Here is a 24,786-nt window from a genome sequence, read left to right on the forward strand (position 1 = left end):
CGCGCAGGCTCAGCGGCCATGGCTCACGGTCCCAGCCGCTCCGCGGCATGTGGGATCTTCCCGGACCGGGGCACGAAGCCGCGTCCCCTGCATCAGCAGGTGGACTCTCAACCACTGCGCCACCAGGGAAGCCCAAGCATAGGGTTTTTTAATAAAAAAAATTTATATATGCGTACGATAAAAAATTGCAAATAGTTAATAAGTGTTTATAGTAAAAAGCAGGTGTTTCTTTCCCCTTGGACTCCAGCCTCCCACTTACCCACCCCGAAGGTAAGCACTGTTAGGTCCAGAAATAGTCCAGGCACATCCAGGTGTATACACACACACACACACACACACCTCTTTTACACAAACGTGAATGTACTTATGTACATCACTTGGCACTTTGCTTTTTTTTTTTTTTTTTTTTTTTTTTTTTTTTGCGGTACGCGGGCTTCTCACTGTTGTGGCCTCTCCCGCTGCGGAGCACAGGCTCCGGACGCGCAGGCTCAGCAGCCATGGCTCACGGGCCCAGCCGCTCCGCGGCATGTGGGATCTTCCCGGACCGGGGCACGAACCCGTGTCCCCTACATCGGCAGGCGGACTCTCAACCACTGCGCCACCAGGGAAGCCCTATTTTTTTTTTGAAACTTAATTTTTCTTGGAGATTATTCCATAACAGATTATATAGATGTGGCTCATTCTGTTTTCGTGACTGTATGGAATTGCATTGTATGGCCATACCTTAATTTATTTAGCCAGCGCCTCACTGACGGACACTTAGATTGTTTTCAGTGTTACAGTGAACATCCTTGTGCACACATCTTTGCTCACGTGGGCAAGTATATCATAGGATTAACATGCATCTTCTTAAATAAGAGGAATGCACGCTGCCTAATGTCTTGTACGTCCTAGTTCCTATTAGGTACAGGATCCAGAGGTGGTAAGTTAGTAGCTGGCATACAGCCAGGTGCTCTGCACAGGTGTCTGAGCTCCTGAATCTTCAGGGCCTGCTGCTAGAACAGCTTGTAGGGCAGGGTGGATACTCCTCAGAGACTGTCTGGTTCTCTCTCTCTAATCTGAGCCGGAAGAGCAGGCTGTTGTCAGTGACCTCGAGCTTCTGTTTTTAAAGGCTTGATCTTAATAGGCTCTTCTTAAAATTTTGCTTATCTTTTTTTTTTTAATGAGTTGAAAATGTTTCTGAGGTTGCTTAGCTGGAATAAAATGATTTTAATGTTCAATGATTTAGTAAGCTGGGACCACTCATTGCCAAACGCCGAACCCCCAAAATTCAGGAGCAGTACCGCAGGATTGGAGGCGGCTCCCCCATCAAGATGTGGACTACTAAGCAAGGGGAAGGCATGGTGAAGCTGCTGGATGAGTTGTCTCCGCACACAGGTATGGTGTTTCCCAACTCACATCTCACTAGGTTTGTTCTTTCAAAGTATAGTTATGAAACTCACAACACTGTTGGAAGCCAAATGCAATTCTGGGTACCAGCAGCTCTCGATTTGCAGGGGGTCCTACATGATGCCCGGCCACTGAACTCAGTTCTTGTGGCATTTTCCTTTGTCCCCAGATGTATGCCTTTTCTATTACTTCCTTATGTTACAAATAAAAAAGCTAAAGTTTCAGAACATTAGTCTCAAAAGGAAGTTGGAGGTATGTGTTAAGTTGAGCTGGATTATAAGGAAGAGGCTACCTACCATGAAAAAACAGATGCATACATCATCGTCCTGGAAAGAAATCTTTGGGAAATAGGTTGAGGCTGCTGCTATTGTTGTTTCTCTCTGTGTGGATGACTAATTAGATCAGCATTTAGGGCAGAATTAGCTAGCTGCAGCCGTGAGGCTCTAAGCAACTTTCAGCAACCGCTTTCAGCTCTTGGCAATACCATGATCGTGAGTCATTTAAGTGCCTCGTTGGGCATGACACTAAAAAGAGGATTGCACACATCTGGTGACTGTTCTCTGAGAGCCTCTAACGCAAATTATAATGTGCAGAATGAAACATTAACTACACAAAGGAACTCTAAGTGCCGTATTTAATTGCATTCAAGACACCATTGATTGCTGGACGCACCATTGTTTTTATATAATACAAAGACACAAGACCTCTGTCAGTTAATTTTAAGATGGTGTCTGTTGTAGACCAATATAAGGTGTTAAAACAAATACTGTGCATCTTAGGACACATGAAATGTGTTCATTGCAGACAGTTTAGGGCTCAGGATCAGGACAGTGTGACACAGTGCGGACCCTCACGGAGAGCAGCCCCGCTAGGCAGGACCAAAAGCGTTTCATTGAGCAGCAGCTCGAGTTGCTCTCAGAATACACTGTTTGTGTCACACGTGGGACAAAGGGCTCCAGCCCTCGGCAGAGCATCTCACTTGGAAAATTGTTCACTTGTGCTTTTGAATATTAGGTTTTCTCCCTGCCTTCACTTGTGGCTTCAGGGCATTTCTTATACAGCTCAGCCACATGTGACACAGTGTATCTTTTAAAATGTGGGGTGAGGGAAACTTGGCTGACCTCACCTCACACCTACCCGATGGAGAACAAACTCTCTAGTCATGAACTGCTTATCACGATAAAATGTTTAGCGTGAACCAGATCTGCAGTTGCTATGCTGTCTTCGGTGGACGAAGGCAGCGGAAAGATGCCATTTTTCCTGGTGACGTCTGAGTCTAGCACCCCTCACCATAAAAACACTAGTAGAGCTGTCAGCCTTGAAAAAGGAGTATACATGCGTCCTTCCCACTTCCTTCTTTCTCTGTGGTGAGACTGCTGGCTTGTCCAGACCAGACAGGACAGCAATGGCCTCTGCCTCCCTGGTTGGTCTGGAAAGAGTCCCATGGAATGACCTGGATGTACAGCAGTGTCCCACTCGCTATCAGATACCTGGTGTTGATGACCCTAGGGCATATCACCAGCCTCTGTGGCCCACGCTGGGACCCCCGAGGCAGGCAAGTTCAATTCTGCCTTTCTGCTGCGTGGTAGATGACCACCTCATCATTTAAGCAAGCCTGCTTTGGGGGTGTTTAATGCGGCCCAAGACCACCCACGCATTCATTCATCAGTCGCCTACTGAGTGCCCTGCGCTGGTCAGTACTGCTACTCACGGTTGAAAAACATGGTTTCTACTTACAAGAAGCTTCTAGTCTAGTGGGGCCTTGCTGCTGCAGGCCAGGCTGCTCCAGGGGCAGAGAGAAAAATCCTTTGAAGACTTGCTGGAGGGATACCCTCCGAAACGAGTAGAGCAGCTGATGATCACACGGAGTGTGGATATAGGAAACAGGAAACAGTCTCAGAGTTTAGCAGGTTCTTTGGGGGAACTTTGCATTGAAGAGCAAGAAGATTACCAGATGTGGCCCTGTGGCCCCCTCGGGGCTCGCCCAGGTTACCCAGAAAGAAGCTTCTTGTCCTGCTGCTCATGCTTTGCTGAGTGGACCTGAAGCTCGGCAGTGAAGCCCCAGCTGCCACTGGGTGGGGCTAGCACTGGGTTCCCTCCCTCCCTCACCCCTTCCTACTGCTTCTCCTTCCTGCTTTCAGGTTTCCTTTCTTTCTTTCTTTTTTTTAACATCTTGATTGGAGTATAATTGCTTTACAATTGTGTGTTAGTTTCTGCTGTATAACAAAGTGAATCAGCTATACAGAACACTCTATGACATAAATCACAGCAATATCCTTTCTGACCCACCTCCTAGAGAAATAAAAACAAAAATAAACAAATGGGACCTAATTAGACTTAAGAGCTTTTGCACAGCAAAGGAAAACATAAACAAGACGAAAAGACAACCCTCAGAATGGGAGCAAATATTTGCAAATGAAGCAACTGGTGAAGGATTAATCTCCAAAATTTACAAACAGCTCAGTATGAAAAAGCAAACAACCCAATCCAAAAATGGACAGAAGACCTAAATAGATATTTCTCCAAAGAAGATATACAGATTGCCAACAAACACATGAAAGGATGCTCAACATCACTAATCATTAGAGAAATGCAAATCAAAACTACACCGAGGGGGCTTCCCTGGTGGTGCGGTGGTTGAGAATCTGCCTGCTAATGCAGGGAACACAGGTTCGAATCCTGGTCTGGGAGGATCCCACATGCCGCAGAGCAACTAGGCCCGTGAGCCACAACTACAGAGCCTGCGCGTCTGGAGCCTGTGCTCCGCAACAAGAGAGGCCGTGATAGCGTGAGACCCGCGTACCGCGATGAAGAGTAGCCCCCACTTGCCACAACTAGAGAAAGCCCTCACACAGAAACAAAGACCCAACACAGCAAAAATAAATAAATTAATTAATTTAAAAAAAAAAAAAAAAAGGAGGTGAAGGACATGTCACCTTCTCCATTAAAAAAAAAAAACAAAAACAAAAACTACACCGCGGTATTCCCCTCACACCGGTCAGAATGGCCATCATCGGGTTTCCTTTCTATTCATCTCTTTCTCATTCCTCCTCCCTTCTTATACTTTTTTGCCTACAAAATTATAAAATTTACTTTTGAACTGTGTCTATTTGTTTACATGTATTTGGAAAAGTTCTCTTTAGTCAAAAAAAAAAAAAGTGATGATTACAAACAGATAAAAATGTTTCAGACTCTCATTTTTGGGGCAAGTAGTTGTTGCTTGGTGGCCGGTGTAGATATTTTGAGACTTGCACAGGCTCTGTGTAGAATTACTATTGACTAATAGCAGTGTGTTACATGAGGGAATGTGACTTGGAATTGGTTTCATGTAGTAATACTGCATTGAGGTCATTTAGTGGACACAGAAGGACATAGATGAGAAGTGCAATCATTTCACTTCATGAAAAGTCTAAATCTAAAATACACTTTAAAAATTATAGTTTAGTTATACATGGCTCCTTTTAATGAAGCTCTAAGTACGTGCTACTCAGTGAAATAATTTCGTTCTTTATTGGGTGCAAAATGGGTTCATTTCAGATGGAGCTGGCTTCCCCATCCCTGGTTGTATGGCGTCAGGCAAATAACTTACCCGACTAAACCTCATCTTGAAAATGGGGATGATAACAGAACCCAACTCGTAGGACCACGGTGAAAGTGAAATGAGATAATCCTGAAAGGTGCAGCGTACATGATAAAAATTCAGGAAATGTGAGCTTTTATTATTCACCATTGGCACAGGGTTCACGATCTGATACAAACTACTAGGCATTATAATAACTTCACACCATTCTCTCAAAGAATCATGTACAAATCAGACGTTTGAACTGTTGCACGTGCTAAATGAACGGACTGGAGATTAATGCAGTTTTACTGTTTAAAAAATGGCTTTTCTATTTGTTCCTTTTTTTACTTCTTTGTAGTTCTCACCCAGGAGTGTTCACTGAGCAGCTGCTCTGAGGGTGGACGAGGCTGGGCCAGCGAGTCATGTGTTTGGCGCTCGCTCTGGCCAGATGTGCTGCCCACCAGATGTGGTGCTAGATGACACCCAGGAGACTCGTTCCTCTCCCCGCGCTCCTGCGGGGGGAGCCAGGAGCCTCCGTGCGCGCTTGTTAGCTCCTCAGGATAGACCCAGTCGGAGACAGTGCGTCGTCACTTTTTCTAAAATATGTTTTTGCCGGCCGTCTTGAATTGGACCGTTTAGAAAGCATTATCTGTTCTTTCCAGAGCATTTTACTCTGTCTCACTTCCAGATATGGTCACCGCCCTGCTTTTATCTGTGAGGGAGGCCTCTCCACCTCTCTTAATCTGTAACATTTGAGGAACTCCCAGACCCCAGGCATTTAGGCTACAACTTTCAACTACCGGGCAGCTGAAAAGAAAGCAGGAGAAGCTGGTTGACCCCCAGCATTCAGGGGATCTTACTGTGTCAATCTGATCATTGGATTGTCTCAAGATAGATTAGAAAGCAAATTCCATTTCAGCCTCAGCTCAGAGCACCAAGAGCTCCTGAAAAGCGGACTTGATGATACTGTGATAGTTGGCAGTTTTAGCACGAACCACGTAATCTTTGAACAATCGGTCATTTGGAGTTTGCTTACAGGGCCATGCCCTCTGGGGTGTTTTAACTGCAGGTCACCATATTTTATGCAAGAGACCAAAAAATTGGTAGCCTAGAAGGGACAGGCAGCTGAGAATGATTTCATTTGTATCCCTTCCTTCCTCCTTCTGTAGTTCCCAACCAGAGAATATTGAATCAGACTGTCCTTCCCCTGCACAGACATGCTTCTCTTCCCCTATCGATATTCTGCTTCATTTCTTGGCATCATGCTCCATTGATTCAGTCCCCTGGGTCAAGTTTCTGAGGAATGTTTTCTATATCTATATCTATATGTAGCACACACATATATACATATGTATAAAATATACACACATATGTATATACACACTCAGAGAGAGAGACACACACACACACACACGCAATAAATGTATCATCTTTTCTTCACTTCAACCTAAATGTTTCTTGTGGCAATTTAGTGTCATGTTCTTAGTTGCAGCCCTGGCTTATGCCTGGACAGTAATGTCATCTCAGGTTTACTATTACTTAATGTTTATGTAGTGTATTTTCAACTTCATCCCTGAGTATAAGTTGAGTGTAATCCTATGAAAAGACAAGGAAATAAAACTGGGTAACTTTAGGAAACTTTCAGTTTTATGATTTTATAAATGCCTAAGAAATTGGTTGAAGATGCTTTAAAAATACAGGAGGAGATAGGAGAGGGAATTGGTAAAGTGATAGGAGAAGGACCGCAAAGATGTGCCCTGACTTGGGCCGTTTAGGTGCCAGAATAATGATTTTTAAATCCCACTTAGCGCCTCCAACTTAAGCATTGTTGTTGGTTTGTTCGTTGATTTGTTTTTCATACAAGTGAGGAGAATCATTTGAATCATTTGTTATTAGTGCACTTTTATCGAGTATCCTAGAGCTTTTATATAAACTAGGTGGCCTGGGGTCTGAGGGAACAGAAGGAGGGGACCCGGGTGTTGGAAGAGGCTGGGGGTGAGCCATGGAAGGAGCACAGGCTTTGGGGTGGGGAGACCCACGTTGCAATCTCATCTCAACCATCGGCTAGTTGTGACTTTGGGCAGGTTCATTAACCTTTGAGAGTTCTGTTTCCTTATCTGAAAAATGGGGTTTAGATGAGAAAAAAAAAAAGCACAATGTCTCCCATGGTATCTGGTACATAGGAGGAGGTTATACTTTAAGGATAAATGCTCTCTGCTCTTGAGTCTCTCTTATCTCAGCCAACAGCAGAGAATAAGGCCCAGAAGCTTGAGTTTTAAAAACCATATGCTAAATGGTTGAACACAGAAAACAGTGGTTAAAAATCCATATACCAGCAGAAGACTGGCTAAAATCCAAGGACTATTCTAAACGTGCTCACTTTATCAGCACCATAGGAAATTAGGGTAACTGTCTTTGTTCTGGGCACTGCATCCTGTTTGGAATCTATATCAAGATGAATGCTTTCTCCTTTCCACACATGCTTCCTAACAGCCCCTCACAAATACTATATTGGATTCCGGTATGTCCACCCGTTAACAGAAGAAGCAGTTGAAGAGATGGAGAGAGATGGGCTGGAAAGGGCGATTGCTTTCACACAGTATCCACAGTACAGCTGCTCTACCACAGGTAAGGCTTCTCTCTGACAGTGGGAGGGTAGATCTGGCCCTGGCAAAAATAACCAGGGAAGCTGAGCGCGGAAGGAAACGATAAATCATTTTCGATTTGAATGGCAAATCCAGTCTGTCTGTTTTAAACATGAGAGTTCAGGTCAGTCCGTTGGAAATCTCATGGTTCATCTGTCCCTTGAGTTATTAGCCCGTTGACTGAGAATTACAAATGGTGGGTGAAAGGCAGTGGCTTCCAGTGCTCAGTGCTTTAATGCAGCTGTATAATGGATCAGTACTGAACCTTAAGCCACTTTCTATGTTTGTGTAATAACCCTTATTTTTATGGCTACCCTAATATTCTTATTAATGTAGCAAAGTTGATAGCTGTTTCCATTTTGCCAGCAGAGATGTCCATATAACATTGGAAATATTGGTATGTATTTTGGTTATGCTTTGGTTATGGGTTGGTTCCTGGTTAAACCAAAACCCAGTTTAGGGTTTCCTTTGCAAACTTCTCTCAGTGTTCTAGATTATGGGAAAATAGTTACTAGGTGTTGTTTCCTATATATTTAATTGGAGCTGGAGAATAATCTGTTTTGGCCAATCTCTGTATCGTGAGGTATAGGTAAATCTTTCTACTGTCACCCACAAATACATTTGTTTACATCCTTTCTCAAGGCTTGCGGTCAGCACATTTTTACTCCCAAATTGCTTTTGGACATTAGTGCATATTATTTCTATAACTATAAGGAGAAAACAAAAGGCTACTGGAAGAAATCTTGGAAGCCTGGTGTGTACCTTAAATATTTATTCAGAGCACCTGTGAAAATGTCTGAGTTCTCAGACACCCTCAAGAGTTTGAATTGTGATTTCTTTTGGACATGTACCTCAATAACTTTAAAATGTCTGCTAACGTTATTGGAGAATAAATCAGATTTTATAAATTTCTAAACTATACTTTGGCCGGGCTTTCAAAAATATAACTCAACATGTAAATGTCCTCTCTCAAAATTAAACAAGTTAAGAAGATGGTTATTTATATGACAAAGGATTGACTAGGGTTTCATTTCACAGCTGGCTCTAGCAGTGTGTTTAAAACAGTAGTATCTGCAGCTTTTCCCTAGTACCTCTGGTGTAAGGGCAGGTACATCCCTTCTTCAGAGATGTGAAAGCCTTTGGGAAGCATGTTCATTCTTTGAGGCCACTAGAGTGTCGTTTATCTGTTGTTTTATTTAGACACATATTGTGGCAGCACCAGTATATTCTATGTATCAATCACTTTTTTTAATCTTGCAATTTTTTTAGTTACGCTTTTCCCTTAATTACTACCTTTGATAGTTCATTGCATATTTCTGAGTGATTCAGAAGACCTGCTGTGGCTTCTCGAAGTCCCTCTGTACATCTGAAGATGCTGTTCACCTGTGAAATGTGGTTTGCAATGTGAAGATGGTGGTGACTACTTTGTGATTTCTGGAGGATGGTTTTTTGAACCTGGAATGGACTCAATTTGGATTTATCTGACCCATTGTATTCTCAGAAAAATGGAACTCCATTTATTTTCTGAAAATTGAGTCTTAGCCTGAGGGTACATGTTGATTTAAATATGGCTTTGTCCTGGCTAGCATTTTAGCTTGGAGACCTAACTGATTAATAGTTTTCATGGAGAAACCGGTGGTGTTGGGAAGCGTGGCAATGTTTTGGAGCATTTGCCCCATGTGAAGATTGAAGAGGAGGCCCCATGTTAGCGTTAGTTTCCTAGGATTAAGGCTTGGCTCCAGTGCAAGCTCCTCTAGGCCAGGAAAAGATTGCACTGGGTTGGCACCATCTGCTTTCCCTTAGTCTTCGAATTTTCACGGTTTCCGTCTCTTGTTTAGAAATACAAGTTTTGTTAGATTACCTGTAAAGATCTGGTATTCATTCAACTTATTCTAGGGAATGATGATAATTTTATAAAGCAGGTAAAAACAGAGAGTGCGCTTAGAAACCTTAATAAGCTGCTCTTCTTATCAAACAAGCCATTAAAAAGGATGGTTATAAAGCTTTTATTGTAATGTGGAAAATATTCATCTCATAATACTAAGTAAAAATGCCCTAAATACTCAGGATACAAAACTGCACATGTCCTAAAAAGTATAACTTTGTAAAACAAAACAGCTGTAAAGAAAAAGAATTGGAAAGAACTACCTTAGAAGAAAACAATGACTGTATTAGCATTCTGGGGTCACAGCCAGTTTCTTTTTTGCTTTCTTTCCCACCCCCTACATTTTCTGTAAATGGGGTTGATTACCTTCATAATGGGAAAAAAATTTAACATGCTTTCAATTGTAAGACTTGGTCCTTGCTGATAATGACTGCTTGTATTTCATAAATCCGCTGCCATTGTGCTTCTCTAGAGAAGTGGCCTCAATACTCTTGGAAAGGCCATTGAAATTGATTGCTTTTTAGTGATCTTCATTTGCAAGGTAGTTAAATCTATATGCATTTTAGAGTATTGAAGTGATTGTAATTAGACTGATTCAGTGCAGAAGACTTACCTGCTTTGAACTTATTACTGCCTTTACTAGTCTGTTTTTTTATTTTCACCATAGCCCACATGCGTGTACTAAGTGGCCCCTGTATATTTCAGGCAGCAGCTTAAATGCCATTTACAGATACTATAATGAAGTGGGCAAGAAGCCCACGATGAAGTGGAGCACGATTGACAGGTGGCCCACACACCCCCTCCTCATTCAGGTAAGCCAGCCGCTGCCAGCTGCGTCTGTCACCCCAGCTTCTGGTGTGAGTCAGGTTCTTGTCCCTGCCTGGTCTGTGGGTGTCCCGAGTCTTACTGTTCTCTTACTTAAATTGTGTGCTGGGGATTAACAAAAGGTATTAGAGTCTTGATTTATTATGACAGGAGGAAATAAATTTAAGGATTAAAGGGTAAACTCTTTTCTTTCTTCAGATTAATAGTATTAGTTACAGACCATGGCAGAATTATGTTTTGAGTTTTGTGTTTCACAGTGACCAAAAGAACGCTAAAGATTATGAGAGGAAAAAAAAAAGATTATGCAAGTTGTTTCATTTAATCTCCATTCATAGACTGAACAGCTGACAAACAGCTCCTCTATTTTCTAAATCCTTTAAAATATCAAAAGATTTAAAAATTTTAAAGGTAATATATCTACATGTTCTGAGACAGAATAAATTTAACATTTCAATTGAGAAAGTTTCATATATTAAAAGAAATTTCAAATTTCTCCTACATAGTTTATATTTGTAATATTTATAGTAATAGATGTTTGATTTTAGGAGAATCGGTTAAAGCTACAATTCTAAAGCTTTGAATTGGTGTTATTATGTACCGTTTCGCCCTTTGAATAGGGGAGTACTACTGGCTATTGTCCTTGATCAAACAAATATTATTTTGTTCTGTTGGTGGAAGTTTCTACCTTCGAGTTAGTTTAGGTAGAAGAAATACTAAGTGATGTGGATTTCATCCGTTTATTTTTCATTCCTCGGACCGTCTCTGGCAAAATACCAGCTTAACACTTTTTTGAAGCCTGGAGTAACTTAAAATCGATAACCACTAGATGGTGGTAGACATCGTTGAAAGCAGGCCGGCTCGCCCCTGAGCAGACGGTGTTTTCCTTAGGCCCGTAGGTGCTGTCAAGGGTTAACGCTTAGGTTGAAATCCAGTTTTAAGTAAAAAGTGCGAAGTGAAAAGGAGGCACCTTCCCTCAGGGATGGGTGTAGTTTTGGTCTCAGTGTGGTGTCCTCCCCCCCAACCTCCCTCCCAGTTTGCTCTTTGCTGGGTCCAGTCCGGACCGCCTGAGCCCCAGCCTGGCCTGCCTGTTCTGCTCTTGGAGGCCTGTGATTGGAAACAAGGGGGGTTTCAGGTTAGCACTGACATGTGGTCGCAGAGAACCGAGGGATCTGCACAGCATCTGCCTGCCCTAATTGAGGGAGTAATTAGATTTGCATTAATATTCAGTCCTTTGAAAAGGGGGGAAGCAGAAAGATGGAAAGGTCTCTTCACTGAGGAAGTCTCCCTTCATAAAATGAAAGGGAATTTTAGAGGCATTTATCTGCCCTCCTATATGGTGTGATTGAAGGCTCTGAGAGCCGCCGGCTTCTTTCATTCTGCAGAGGGATTGCGCATAGAAAATAGCGCAGATGGATTTTAGATGATTTCAGGAACACTTCTGCTCGCCCACGGCTCCTCTATTTTGATAAAGACTGAGTCTGTTGTAAGCTGTAACAAATTGTGTTTCTACTTGCAGTTATGCAAGATGATAAAAGGAAAAAATACTACTAAAATTTTGAGGAAACAAAAATTTATGGTTAGATTTTATTAGTATCATGACGATTACGTGAGGAGATTTGATATCTAGTGGAAATAGAAAAGAACCCCAACTAAACAAAAAGTAAAAACTGAAATTAAAAATTGTGTGTTTAGTCTACATTTCTATCAATACGTATTATAGGTAGTAATTACTCAAAATAGTCATTTTACTACTGTATCTAGCTGTTGGGATATTTGGTGTAAATGTATGTCCCAGACTCCTACTTAAACTTTGCGTTGGGCCTCCTTATCTAGGCTTTTGTACAGTCTTTTCTGAGCATCCTTAGTCTCCAAACGCTGCAGAGACCACCAGGAAATATTGCTTTTATCTGTATCTAATCCTATCACATTGACTCTATAGGTAAATTATAAATTTTGAAAAGGGAACTAACTCTCTAGGTACTGTTTTGTGCCTTAGAGCATTAATTTGTCAAAATTTGTGGGTTCTGGAAAGATTAATAATATCCCAATATTTATTAGGTAATAATTTGCTCATCCTATAGTATTAACCACTGATATATCAAAATGCCAACAAGTACAAATTTACATGGTTCTGGTAAACTGTCCTTTATAATTTTTTTTAATAATGCTTTAAAAACCTTTTTATTTGGAAATAATTTCAAGCATTGGAAAAGTTACAAGACTAAGAATAGTATATAAGGAACTCTCATTTCTTTGTTTAGATTCACATATTAATAACATTTATCCCACTTGCTTTATCATTTGCATGCTGTGTGTGTATGCATATGTATGTGTGTCTATGTATACATAATTTTTTTCCTGAACCTTTTGAGAATAAGATTTTTATACACACACACACACACACACACACACACACATACATACATACAGACTTATAAAACCACCCTTTACACCTAAACAGCAGGCATATTCTTTTCGATAACAATGATACAATAATCTACCTCAGCAAATTTAACATTGATACTTAAATCTATCTAATCTACATTCATATTCCAATTTTGTCCATTGACTCATTAATGTCCTTTGTAGCATTTGCTTTATAAGTTAAATGCCAGAGTGATTAAAGAGTGAGATAGAAGAAAGCCTCTTCAGATCTGGTATTTCAGCACCTATTGTTGTGACTGGGGGACGTGCCAACTAAGGAAGGGAACTAACTGGTCTGGTGGAGAGAGATGTGACGAGGAAGGGGGGCTGCGTTCTAGCCCAGGTTCCGCAGATGCCATGCGGCTGAGCGGGCTGAACGGGCCCCCCAGTCAGCCTCAGCTCCCTGCTCTGTGGATTTAATGAGAGTTGTACAACCTCTCATCTGTTGTTATGAAGGCTGTCATGAAGATTGACTCAGTGAGGAAAAGGTCGTAAAAATAGAATCATTTTCTTATTCCTCTGTTATTTCTGTCTAATGTATTTTAATGTGATAGGCCTGAAAGCCAAGCTAAGGGAGACTTAGTAAGACCCTGTAAGCTGTTTTCCTGCTAGCCGAGCAAATGAGAGGTCTTAAAACAACTTCTCCTTCCCATCTGTGTTTCCTTTCCATCTGGAAGTGTGCCCTGTGCCTCCCAAGGGGAAGCGTCCAGAGCGTTCGTTTTCAGTGAGCCATTAGCGAGCTTTAGAAGTTTCCCATCAAATTCCCCAGGCCCCTGAAACCGTTATGAGCCATTTTGATGATGAACCAAAGCAAGAGAGACTGTACAGTTTGCAGTTTTTTTTACAAAGACAGTTCTGATGTTTGAGGGCTTCTCTGAGAGTTTTGGTGTCGCTCTCATTTAAAAAAATATTTTCTTTTCCTTCCATGTCTTTCTTCCCGCTCCCTCCTTATCCCCCTTTCTTGGTGTTCCCACAGTGCTTTGCCGACCACATTCTGAAAGAACTGGACCATTTTCCACTTGAGAAGAGACGCGAGGTGGTCATTCTTTTTTCTGCTCACTCGCTGCCGATGTCTGTAAGTAAGAACATTCTGTTGGATGACCCAGTGGTAGAGGATTTCGAAATGTGTGACATGGACTCAGCTTCCGTTTGGCCTAAGCCCAGTGCAAGGAAGAACTCTAAAATCTCAAACTGAACTTGGTGCTAATTTTAGACCCGTTTCTTGAAGCCTAATAACAATTCATTCAGACTATACTATTGTGAATAGACATTGTCTCAATAAGTCCCTTTAAAATGGTAACTTGAAGATATATTCCTACATAAGAATTTTTAATAAGTGGGACAGTTAAAAGGAGACTGCTTTTTGCCTGCCCTGTTGAAGGAACTCAGCCTGACGTTTCAGGGTGTTGGACTGTAGACTGTGCCACCAGGGAAGCCCTCAACCCCATTCTTTTGTTCTCAAGACTTGGGCTGTTTGAATTCCCGGAAGTGATTAGTTTTTAATTTGCCAAGGCTAGGGAGCACATTTTGGCCAGTGAATATAGAGTGTGTCAAATTATGATCTGGTTGCTCCTGAGTTTCTCATATTACACTGGGTGTTCATTAAGATACCGCATCTGTGCCATCACTGTTGCATTTGTGGAGACAAGAATGATGGAGCTGGTGTATGTATGATATACAGAAGTGCTTGGGATAAGCAGCCAGTTTCATCAGCTTAGAACCAGCATTGTACCCTAAAAACATTGCTTTCAAAGCTGGAGAGGTAGAGAATTACATTTTCTTCGGTGTTATTAAGGTTTTAACTCCAGGGATAATGGAGTTAATACAAGTGTCGTGTCTGGGGCCACTCTTCTAATTGGTCTGTGCTGCCACCTGGTGGTCACCAGGGGCAAGCCCGTTGCAGCTTCTCTCTCCCGCTTGTCACCTAAGCGGTGCCAGGTTCAGCAGTAGGCAGCTCTGGAGAGAAACTTCTCTCTTCTGGAAGCCTGCCTGTTCTCTTTTCTGGTCCCATGCAAATTCTCTTCACATGTCCGTCCTCTTGCTCTGTCCTTCTCCTTTTTATAACCGTCCTGTGTGTGATGAGGCCGTGTCTGAAGTGCCAGAAGGGAAGCTCTCTAGCCAGGAAAGGAGGAAGCACGTTTTTATACGGGAACGATTCCAGGTGCTGCCTTCTGTCCTCTGTCTCTCACTTCACTTCCCGTTCTTCCCCTCAAGGACTGAAGATGCTGCTTCCAGGTTTGTTTATTTGGGGTTTTTTTGCTGCCCAGGGTCTTGGGTGAGACTGAGAAATACCATGAAGTCAGGAGGATAAGGATGGGGTAGGGAAGGCAGAGGGATTGTCGAGCAAGAAAACTGTTCTCACAAGCTCTTCGTTTTCCCCTGCATTCGCTTCTAATGACTTTTTCCCCGTCATGACTTTTTTTTTTTTTTTTTTTTTATGGCTGTGTCGGGTCTTCGTTTCTGTGCATGGGCTTTCTCTAGTTGTGGCAAGCTGGGGCCACTCTTCATCGCGGTGCGCGGGCCTCTCACTATCGCGGCCTCTCGTTGCGGAGCACAGGCTCCAGACGCGCAGGCTCAGTAATTGTGGCTCACGGGCCCAGTTGCTCCGTGGCATGTGGGATCTTCCCAGACCAGGGCTCGAACCCGTGTCCCCTGCATTGGCAGGCAGATTCTCAACCACTGCGCCACCAGGGAAGCCCCTCGTCATGACTTTTTAAAAACGTATTATGTTGAAGTCATTTTAGACTTACAGAAAAGTTGCAAAAATAGTACCGTGTTCCCTTAGCTTCTCCTAATGTTGACATCTCACATAACCCGAGTCCAGGGATCAAAACTAAGGACCGAACGGCGGTGCAGTGCTGTTACCTGAAGGCCTTACTCAGATGTCACCACTTCCTCCTCAGTTGTCTCTTTTCTGTTCCAGGATCCAATCCAGGATCTTACATGGCATTTACTTGTCACGTCTCCTCAGGATCCTACAGTCTGTGACAGTTCCTCATACTTTCCTTGTCTTTCATGACCTTGATATTTTTGAAGAGAGATTTTAGTAGAATGTTAGTTATTTTGTAGCATGCTCCTCCATTTGGATTTGTCTGGTATTTTCTCATGATTAGACTGAGGTCGTGTATTATCAGGAAAAAAAAACCCTGGGGTGGTCTGTCCTCAGTGTAGCGTATCAGGGGAACATGCTGGCAGTATGTTTTACTACTTGTGACGTGATCCCTGGTCATTTGTCTAAGGTGGTATCTTCTGGATCTGTCCATTATAAGGTCACTATTTTTCTCTCTGTAATTACAAATATCTTAGGCAAGCTACTTTGAGACCGTGCAAATATCTTGTTGTTCCTCAGACTTTTGCCCACTAATTTTAGCCTCCATCAGTGGATATTTCTGTGCTGTTCTAATGGTGACTTTATATTTCCCTCATTCCTTCTACATTTATGTTTCTAATGGCAAACTAACTTTTAATAATATCATGAAAAGGTTCATCATTTTATTTCGACAATGTTTGTTGAACACCTACTATATTCCAGGCAGTCTTCTATCCTCTATCATAAGATATGGGAGTGAACAAAATAGACAAAAATCTTTGCCTCCAGAGAATGGGGGAAGGGGGACAGATGATAAACATAATACATAAGAAAATAATCTGGAATATTAAGAGGTAATAAGTGCTATGGGAAGAAATAAAGCAGGGTAAGGGGGCTAGGGAGTTAGTACACAACTAAATATTAAAGAAGTGAAAGTAACACTTCTCCTGAACATTTTCAGAGGTATTAGCAAGCTGTTCTGGCTGTGAGTAGCATTTACAGGCACTGTGCACAAAGCATTGCCATGGTCCGCTGTTGTGGGAAGAGTGGGGAAAAGGGATTAGAACACACAGGCCATGCTCTTGAGGAGCCTGGAGTCTGAGCCCACGTGCCGCTTCTTTCTCTTCTTCCACTAGTGTTTACTCTGTGTCCACCTGGTCCCCATAGACTCACACTGTCCGTACAGCACTCTTTTGTTTTTCTTTTTTGCAGTACGTGGGCCTCTCACTGTTGTGGCCTCTCCCGTTGCGGAGCACAGGACCCGGACGCGCAGGCTCAGCAGCCATGGCTCACGGGCCCAGCCGCTCCACGGCATGTGCGATCCTCCCGGACCGGGGCACGAACCCGTGTCCCCTGCATCGGCAGGCGGACTCTCAACCACTGCGCCACCAGAGAAGCCCCGTACAGCACTCTTTCAATTTCATTTCTAAAATCAGGGAGTTCCCTGGTGGCCTAGTGGTTAGGATTCCAGGCTTTCACTGTCGTGGCCCGGGTTCAATCCCTGGTCGGGGAACTGAGATCCCACAAGGTGTGCAGCGCAGCCAAAAATAAAAATAAAATAAAATGAAATAAAATCAGCCCCTCAGGTGACTACCAAGAGTGAAGGCTCATCCCTTGTTGCCTCTTCCTTCCCAGCTTTTCTGTCTCATTTTCCCTATTTCAGATGGGGGATTGAAGAAACCCATCCTCCATCGCCATACATTGTCAATCTCCCATGAACAACATGGACACAGAATTTGACATGTTCCTACGGGCCTTAGAGATGATTGAGAACAGTGTTCTCCTTTGGCTGATGAAATTGATCCAAGGAAGTTGGGCATTGAGCTCAGATGGCATGGTCGTTAGCGCAGAAGACAAGGGGCGGCCTCAGGGCCAGGGCTCACGCCACCTCACCACATAGTCCGAGGCTCTCAGCACCCTTCACGGTGTTGGTGACTGAACACCCGTGTCTCTGTTGCAGGTGGTCAACAGAGGGGACCCCTATCCTCAGGAGGTGGGCGCCACTGTCCAGAGAGTCATGGATAAGCTGGGTTACTCCAATCCCTACAGACTGGTTTGGCAGTCCAAGGTAAGTGGCTTCCACACATCTGCAGGCAGTCAGCTCTCTTGAGGATGTGTATTTTAGGACATAGTTATAAAATGATTAGATTTGGCCCTTTCACGTAGGCAGAATGTTCTGTAACCTGACTGCTCCCATGAGCAGAAAGAACTCTGCAAGCAAATAAGAAGGAGGGAAAATCAAGTGACTACTGGAATTCCTCGATTCCATTGAAACAATAGATTATTTTTAATTGTAATCATAGGAATTGTTATATTTTGCCAATTTCGAGAAGGATTCAAGCTTAATATAGAAATACCAGAACCCATTAGAGAAGGTGTAAAACGTGGCCCTCACTCTTACAGGGAGGTGTGTGTATGTCCAGGGCAGTGGGCTGTGGTGAGACGTGGGTCCCTGTGTGCATTCATCCTCCTTTCTCACAGGTTGGCCCGATGCCCTGGCTGGGTCCTCTGACAAACGAGGCCATTAGAGGGCTTTGTGAGCGGGGGAGGAAGAACATCCTTTTGGTTCCGATAGCATTTACCAGCGATCACATTGAAACGCTGTATGAACTGGACATCGAATACTCTCAAGTTCTAGCCAGCGAGGTAAGTGTGGTTATCAATCCCATTGTGATTTGTTTTAAAAGGAAACTCTCTCTGCAGTGATCTAATTGTGTCATTCAAAACTATCGTTCAGTATATATGTTTGCAGGTACCGTGGCCTCGTTGTTCTGAATAATACTTCATCTGAGTACTGATCCGAACACATCAACTTAATCGCATGTTTGCAGTGGGAAAGCACTCTTGTGCCTTTGTGAAACCAGGCAGCCCAGGGATCACTGCAGGCGATATCATTTTGTTTAGTTTGAGTTACTATACCCCTTGAAAGTAATAAAAACTACATTTCCTTAAGAAAAAAATAATTGTACTTTCACCAGTTTGGAGGAAAAGAATTTCCTTGTTCTATAATTCCTCTTCTTCGCCTAAGAGTGCCCTTTACTTGGGCTGTTACACTGCTTCTGGTTGGGTTTCGAGGCACATAGGAGTCAACGCCATTTAAGAGAAGGGCGTGGAACGAACACTGGAACAGTATGTGTAACTTCCTTGACCTCTGTATGCACTCACTTAATTAGCTCTTTGCTACTATGTTGTGATCAGTCTGATTATTGAAATAACAGATACCATTCCGAGTTGTCTTGTAATGTAAGATGGATGTGATTGTCATTCACATGGAGAAAAACTATTGTTGACCCATCTCGGGGCTTCTGAGGGCCGGCCTGAAACCTGAGTCCACTTCTTAGCATTGTTTCTATGGGAATTGTGGAACCCTTGGGACCCAAGGAGCCCTTCCCTCTCCTCTTCCACCAGACCTCTTGGCCCTGGTCACCCCACGTGTGATGGATGGGGCCCCGGCCTCGAATGATACTTCACCCTTTCTGGGACCAGGTGGCAGGTGCAAGGAAGGGTGGAGAGTGGACTGGGGGAGAGCTTCAGCAGCACCCAACCCCACAGGTTTTTGTACGGATGTACTGGTCATCGATCACACATTGATGAAGGCAGAGGGTGCCTAAGTTACTTGTCAGTAGTTCTGATAAGGAATGTATGGGGAAGTTGTAGTTGGCTCACATGAGGTTGTAGGGTTGTCTATGGACTTCATTTGCCGATGCCTTCTAGGGACTTCCCCAGCAGTCCAGTGGTTAAGACCCTGCACTTCCACTACAGATACAGGCGATCTCTGGTTGGGGAACTAAGATCCCACATGCCACGTGGCACAGCCAAAACAAAACAAAAAAATGATGCCTTCTATATGCCAGCAATGACCTTGGCTAATGGTGACCTTGCTAGAAAACTGAAGTGCAATGGTCGTTCATACCAGTGTATTTGGAAAACAAAGATTTGTTTGTATTGCATGGTAATTCACATTCATTCATATAACCAAACTGAGGTCATTCCTTAGTAATCAAATGGATTATTAGTGACTAATATATTAGCCTCTAGAGAGAATAAAGAAAACCATCTACTACAATTAATTTCCTTATTTTGAAGGGAGAATACACTACATTTCAAACTGTTAACTTTCTCTAAAAAGTAGTTTGAAATTTTTGCCCCAAATAGAAATTATTGCTTTCTGATAATAAAAATAATAAAGAACTCATTTCAGAGAAGTGTGACATAGAGAGTAGAACTCACTCAGACTCTTACCCCTGAGAGATATGTTAATATTTTGTTAAAAATAAGTCCCCTTTTCCCTCTAAATGTGTGTGTATCTTAATGAAAGTGGTATTCTTCTACACATTTAGTAAAAATGGTATTTTATTCACACTGTTTTTGTAACTTTTTTTCCCTCTTAAAAATGTATTAGCATACTTTTTCTTTTTTTTTTTTTTACATCTTTATTGGAGTATAATTGCTTTACAATGGTGTGTTAGTTTCTGCTTTATAACAAAGTGAATCAGTTATACATATACATATGTTCCCATATCTCTTCCCTCTTGCGTCTCCCTCCCTCCCACCCTCCCTATCCCACCCCTCTAGGTGGTCACAAAGCACCGAGCTGATCTCCCTGTGCTATGCAGCTGCTTCCCACTAGCTATCTATTTTACGTTTGATAGTGTATGTATGTCCATGCCACTCTCTCACTTTGTCACAGCTTACCCTTCCCCCTCCCCATATCCTCAAGTCCATTCTCTAGTAGGTCTGTGTCTTTATTCCTGTCTTACCCCTTGGTTCTTCATGACATTTTTTTTCTTAAATTCCATATATGTGTGTTAGCATACGGTATTTGTCTTTCTCTTTCTGACTGACTTCACTCTGTATGACAGACTCTAGGTCCATCCACCTCATTACAAATAGCTCAATTTCATTTCTTTTTATGGCTGAGTAATATTCCATTGTATATATGTGCCACATCTTCTTTATCCATTCATCCGATGATGGACACTTAGGTTGTTTCCATCTCCTGGCTATTGTAAACAGAGCTGCAATGAACATTTTGATACATGACTCTTTTTGAATTATGGTTTTCTCAGGGTATATGCCCAGTAGTGGGATTGCTGGGTCGTATGGTAGTTCTATTTGTAGTTTTTTAAGGAACCTCCGTACTGTTCTCCATAGTGGCTGTACCAATTCACATTCCCACCAGCAGTGCAAGAGTGTTCCCTTTTCTCCACACCCTCTCCAGCATTTTTTGTTTCTAGATTTTTTGATGATGGCCATTCTGACTGGTGTGAGATGATATCTCATTGTAGTTTTGATTTGCATTTCTCTAATGATTAGTGATGTTGAGCATTCTTTCATGTATTTGTTGGCAGTCTGTATATCTTCTTTGGAGAAATGTCTATTTAGGTCTTCTGTCCATTTTTGGATTGGGTTGTTTTTTTGTTATTGAGCTGCATGAGCTGCTTGTAAATTTTGGAGATTAATCCTTTGTCAGTTGCTTCATTTGCAAATATTATCTCCCATTCTGAGGGTTGTCTTTTTGTCTTGTTTATGGTTTCCTTTGCTGTGCAAAAGCTTTGAAGTTTCATTAGGTCCCATTTGTTTATTTTTGTTTTTATTTCCATTTCTCTAGGAGGTATACATTTAAGATGTTTCTAATTTTTTGCTTTCATAAACTGCTCTGTAATAAACATCATTTTTCCAATTATTTTCTTAGAAATAATTCCTAGCAATGGAATGTAAATGTTGATACATATTTTATTGGATTGTCCTACAGAAATACATCCTTTAAGTCTCCCATGAACAGTGTTTGAGAACACTTGGGACTCCCCTGGTGGTCCAGTGGTTAAGACTCCTCACTTCCACTGCAGGGGGCGCGGGTTTGATCCCTGCTCGGGGAACTAAGATCCTGCATGCCGTGCAGTGTGGCCCGAAAGAAAAAAACAGTTTGAGAACACTGACCAACTGGTTATCCTGCTGTTACTTCTACATGAAGTTTTGGAATATGATCAATCTCTTTTTAAATTGAGAACTATGTGTTTGCTGAATCTCACCATTTTCCCCTTCCCAGTCTTCTAACTTAAAAGATAAAGCAACAAAAAAGCCATCAGCATTTCAGAAAGGGAAAGAGAAGATCCTAGCTACCTGAGTAAATAAGAATTAGATACTTCTCAGTTATTTGGGGGATAATTAGCTGGAATCAACTGGATATTTTTGGAGAGGGGAGCAGGGATGGTTGTAAACAATCCTTAGGTTTTTAATTTAGATTTTTCTATGTAAGAATATATTGAAAAACCCAACTGTGCGTATTGGATCCAATCTAGTTTCAATATACATTAAATTAATTTACCTCTTTTGGCACTTGGAATCAAAACGTGTAAAATTTTATGTCATTAAAGCAACATTCTGCTTAGGTAGAGTCTGTAAAAGTATGCATTAGAAAGGTAGACTGAAAAAAGAATGGTAAGCAGATTTAAGTTACTTGAGTGTTCTATCAGATACAAACCTCAAAAATGGTTTGGAAACAAAGCACCCATGGGAAGGTAATGGGATGAGGGAAGGAATAGAAATTGAAGAGCAATTTTATAATAAAGGGGTGAAAATCAGCAACTATGTCTGGTCCCTGGACTGTTTTTCATTTCTGGGTAGTCTGGGAACACTTTGGTACTAAGACTTCGAGTTGTGTTTGTGTATGTGTGTTTATTTATTTATTTTATTTTTTGTAGCAGTTTCTTTAAAAAAAAAATAAAAGGAAAATAAAACGTGTATGTATTTTTCCTCCCTTTTCTCATTTGATTTCAGTGTGGGGTTGAAAACATCAGAAGAGCAGAGTCTCTTAATGGAAATCCACTGTTCTCGAAGGTATCTCTAGTGTTACAACCATTTCAGTAGAACATGTCGGAGAGCAGTCCTCTGAGAAACTCTTACAGAATATTGGTTTTCTCACATATTAGAACATTTTGAGTTCCAATTAATTACAAAAATAAAATCGAATCCCTTATGCTCTCGCTCTTTTCTCCTTTAGAGAGCCCCCGTTTTCTTATTTCTACCCACCTATCACTATGTCTAATTAAAAATCTGCCTTTCAGAGACAAGGTTCAGCAGGTGGGGTGAGAGGATTTCCTTTTCTAAAACCTGTATTTGAAACTTTTCTCTAAGCTGAGAATTCTTAGGAAAGGAAGACATCATAGAATTGGGTTCAAAGGGTTCATAGGTTTTGAATGAAAAGAAAGTGGCTCCTCTGGGGGATGGGCGAGGGGAGGTGTGGGAAGCTGCGGCCGCTCTGCTGCTGATGGGTCTCTCCTGCTTGCTGTCTGTCTCCAGGCCCTGGCCGACTTGGTGCACTCACACATCCAGTCCAACGAGCGCTGCTCCATGCAGCTGACCCTGAGCTGCCCGCTCTGCGTGAATCCCGTCTGCAGGGAGACCAAGTCCTTCTTCAGCAGCCAGCAGCTGTGACCCCGCCAGAGCGCCGCGGGGATTTGGCAGGTGCCCAGCCTCCAGACACCTCCGAGGTGGAGGAGGATGTATTTAGCATTAGGGAGGGAGTCACATTGATGTGGGCATAGCCTTTGGCCACAAATTGTGTACCTTCTTGAGGAATGGACTCTGAAATCCTTATTGAGGGGTATTTTTTACAGACCAATACAGTAAGCATTTATAGTTCCCCTCTCTGGGTGAAGTTACTAGTTTGGAATGTCCACTAGGCTATTTTAAAAATGAGTTTTAAAAATTTATCTTATGAGATGCACACGTATTTTCAATACCGATTTTGGTTTTATTGCCCCCCAAAACCCCTGCAGGGGTACGGAGAGTGCCCTCTGTGGGGCTGTCAGAGTGAGCGAGGTCTGTTTACAATCTCATACTTGTTTTTTAAAGTGAACATAGTTGAGTAAATGAAATATAATTTGAAAAAAGAAAGGGTACCTAATCTTTCCGTCAGCCCGTGGGTTACAGGATGCTGGTCCGGTGATGTGGTTCCTACAGCGGCTGCTCTTGCCAGTGACGTCACTAGTAATCGGCCATTTTGGTCCTTGTATGTGAACCTCACTTTCCTCACCATGAAACCGAATCAAGTGTAGGTTCCAAAAGTGCTTTGAGATTCCCCAGGCACACAGGGCTGATAAACGTGTAGCAATCCCGCATTTGTCATCCCCACCTTGGTGGGAATCGTTGGTGCCACAGGAGAGGGGGGCTGGAAATGCTAATGAAGGGCTTCATGTCCAGAGCTCCTCTCAGGACCTCGTGGACATTTCCATTGAGCATCTTCTTCATCTTGGTTGAATGTCCCCTTTCCGCATATTTGTTTGAAGATTTATTTTATAAAGTCAACGATGTTTGGTAACCTCAAATTCTTAATTTACAATTTTTATTATAAAAATTATATAACCGTGCTATAGGAAATTTTAAAAATAGAGAAAAGGAAAATAACCACTCTAATGCAACAAATATGATTCATATTATTGTATTTCATGTTAGTCTTTTCCTGTGGCTATCTTAGATGCCATTGTAACCTTGAATTTGTGAGTGAAAAGTTGTCCTAAAAATGTAGAAATAATGTAGGATCAGAGTCAGATCTTCTATACCTGGATTTATATGGATTTTAAAAATCTCTGATGGATCCACAGTGAATTTGTAATAATTACTTTCTCTTTCCTTTAAGCCTTACAACTTTGTTCTTTGAAAGTGCCTTTCTTTTTTTTTATTTAACCCAGTGAAAGTATTAGTGGAGTCATAGACCTTCTATATTCAGTATTTACTATATTAATAAATATGACATCATTAAGGTTTTAACCAGTCTGATTCATTCTCTCTGTTAAATCAAAAGTAATCCAAATTCATTACTAATCAAAATTATTAAATAAGAGGAATTTACTTGGTAGTACAAGAAAAGTAACATGCCATCCACGTTAGTTAATAGTTTCCCCGCACTGATAACAGCTCTGAAATTTGAGTAGCATCTACACTTTTTTTTTTCCAAATTGGCTTTCCTTTTAGTAGATTGTGTTTCCAGAAGAGGGTACAAGGCATAGACAGTTGTTTAGAATTTTCCTCTTCTGTTTCCACATACTTTGGGGGGACTAGGTTCAAGGTAGGCTTTGAGTGACCTTGGCGGGATGGCGTAAGGAGCAACTCGTGTGTTAGCCAGAGGGCAGAGTTTAAAGCTGGCGGCCATAAGAAAGAACTAACATTTGTGTGTGTACACGTGCGCTGGTGTGTAAGCCTAGGGCCCTTGACTGCACCCTTGGTACTGCATCTCTAAGCTCTC

General features: G+C 42.1%; 1 protein-coding gene across 3 annotated transcripts in view; it reads left to right on the forward strand.

The window, feature by feature from the left end:
- Positions 1 to 24,311, forward strand: part of FECH (ferrochelatase) — a 35,706-nt gene extending 11,395 nt beyond the window's left edge. For all 3 annotated transcript variants that reach the window (XM_032603067.1, XM_032603066.1, XM_032603065.1), the window contains 8 exons: positions 1,229 to 1,377; positions 7,445 to 7,579; positions 10,187 to 10,293; positions 13,707 to 13,805; positions 17,500 to 17,607; positions 18,021 to 18,185; positions 22,320 to 22,379; positions 22,842 to 24,311. In XM_032603067.1, coding sequence (XP_032458958.1) covers positions 1,229 to 1,377; positions 7,445 to 7,579; positions 10,187 to 10,293; positions 13,707 to 13,805; positions 17,500 to 17,607; positions 18,021 to 18,185; positions 22,320 to 22,379; positions 22,842 to 22,976 — 958 coding nt within the window. In that variant the 3' untranslated portion in view covers positions 22,977 to 24,311. The remainder of the gene's footprint in view (positions 1 to 1,228; positions 1,378 to 7,444; positions 7,580 to 10,186; positions 10,294 to 13,706; positions 13,806 to 17,499; positions 17,608 to 18,020; positions 18,186 to 22,319; positions 22,380 to 22,841) is intronic.
- The last annotated feature ends 475 nt before the right edge of the window (positions 24,312 to 24,786 follow it).

This window comes from Phocoena sinus, chromosome 14 (assembly GCF_008692025.1).
Source record: "Phocoena sinus isolate mPhoSin1 chromosome 14, mPhoSin1.pri, whole genome shotgun sequence".
NCBI classification, from domain to species: Eukaryota; Metazoa; Chordata; class Mammalia; order Artiodactyla; family Phocoenidae; genus Phocoena; species Phocoena sinus.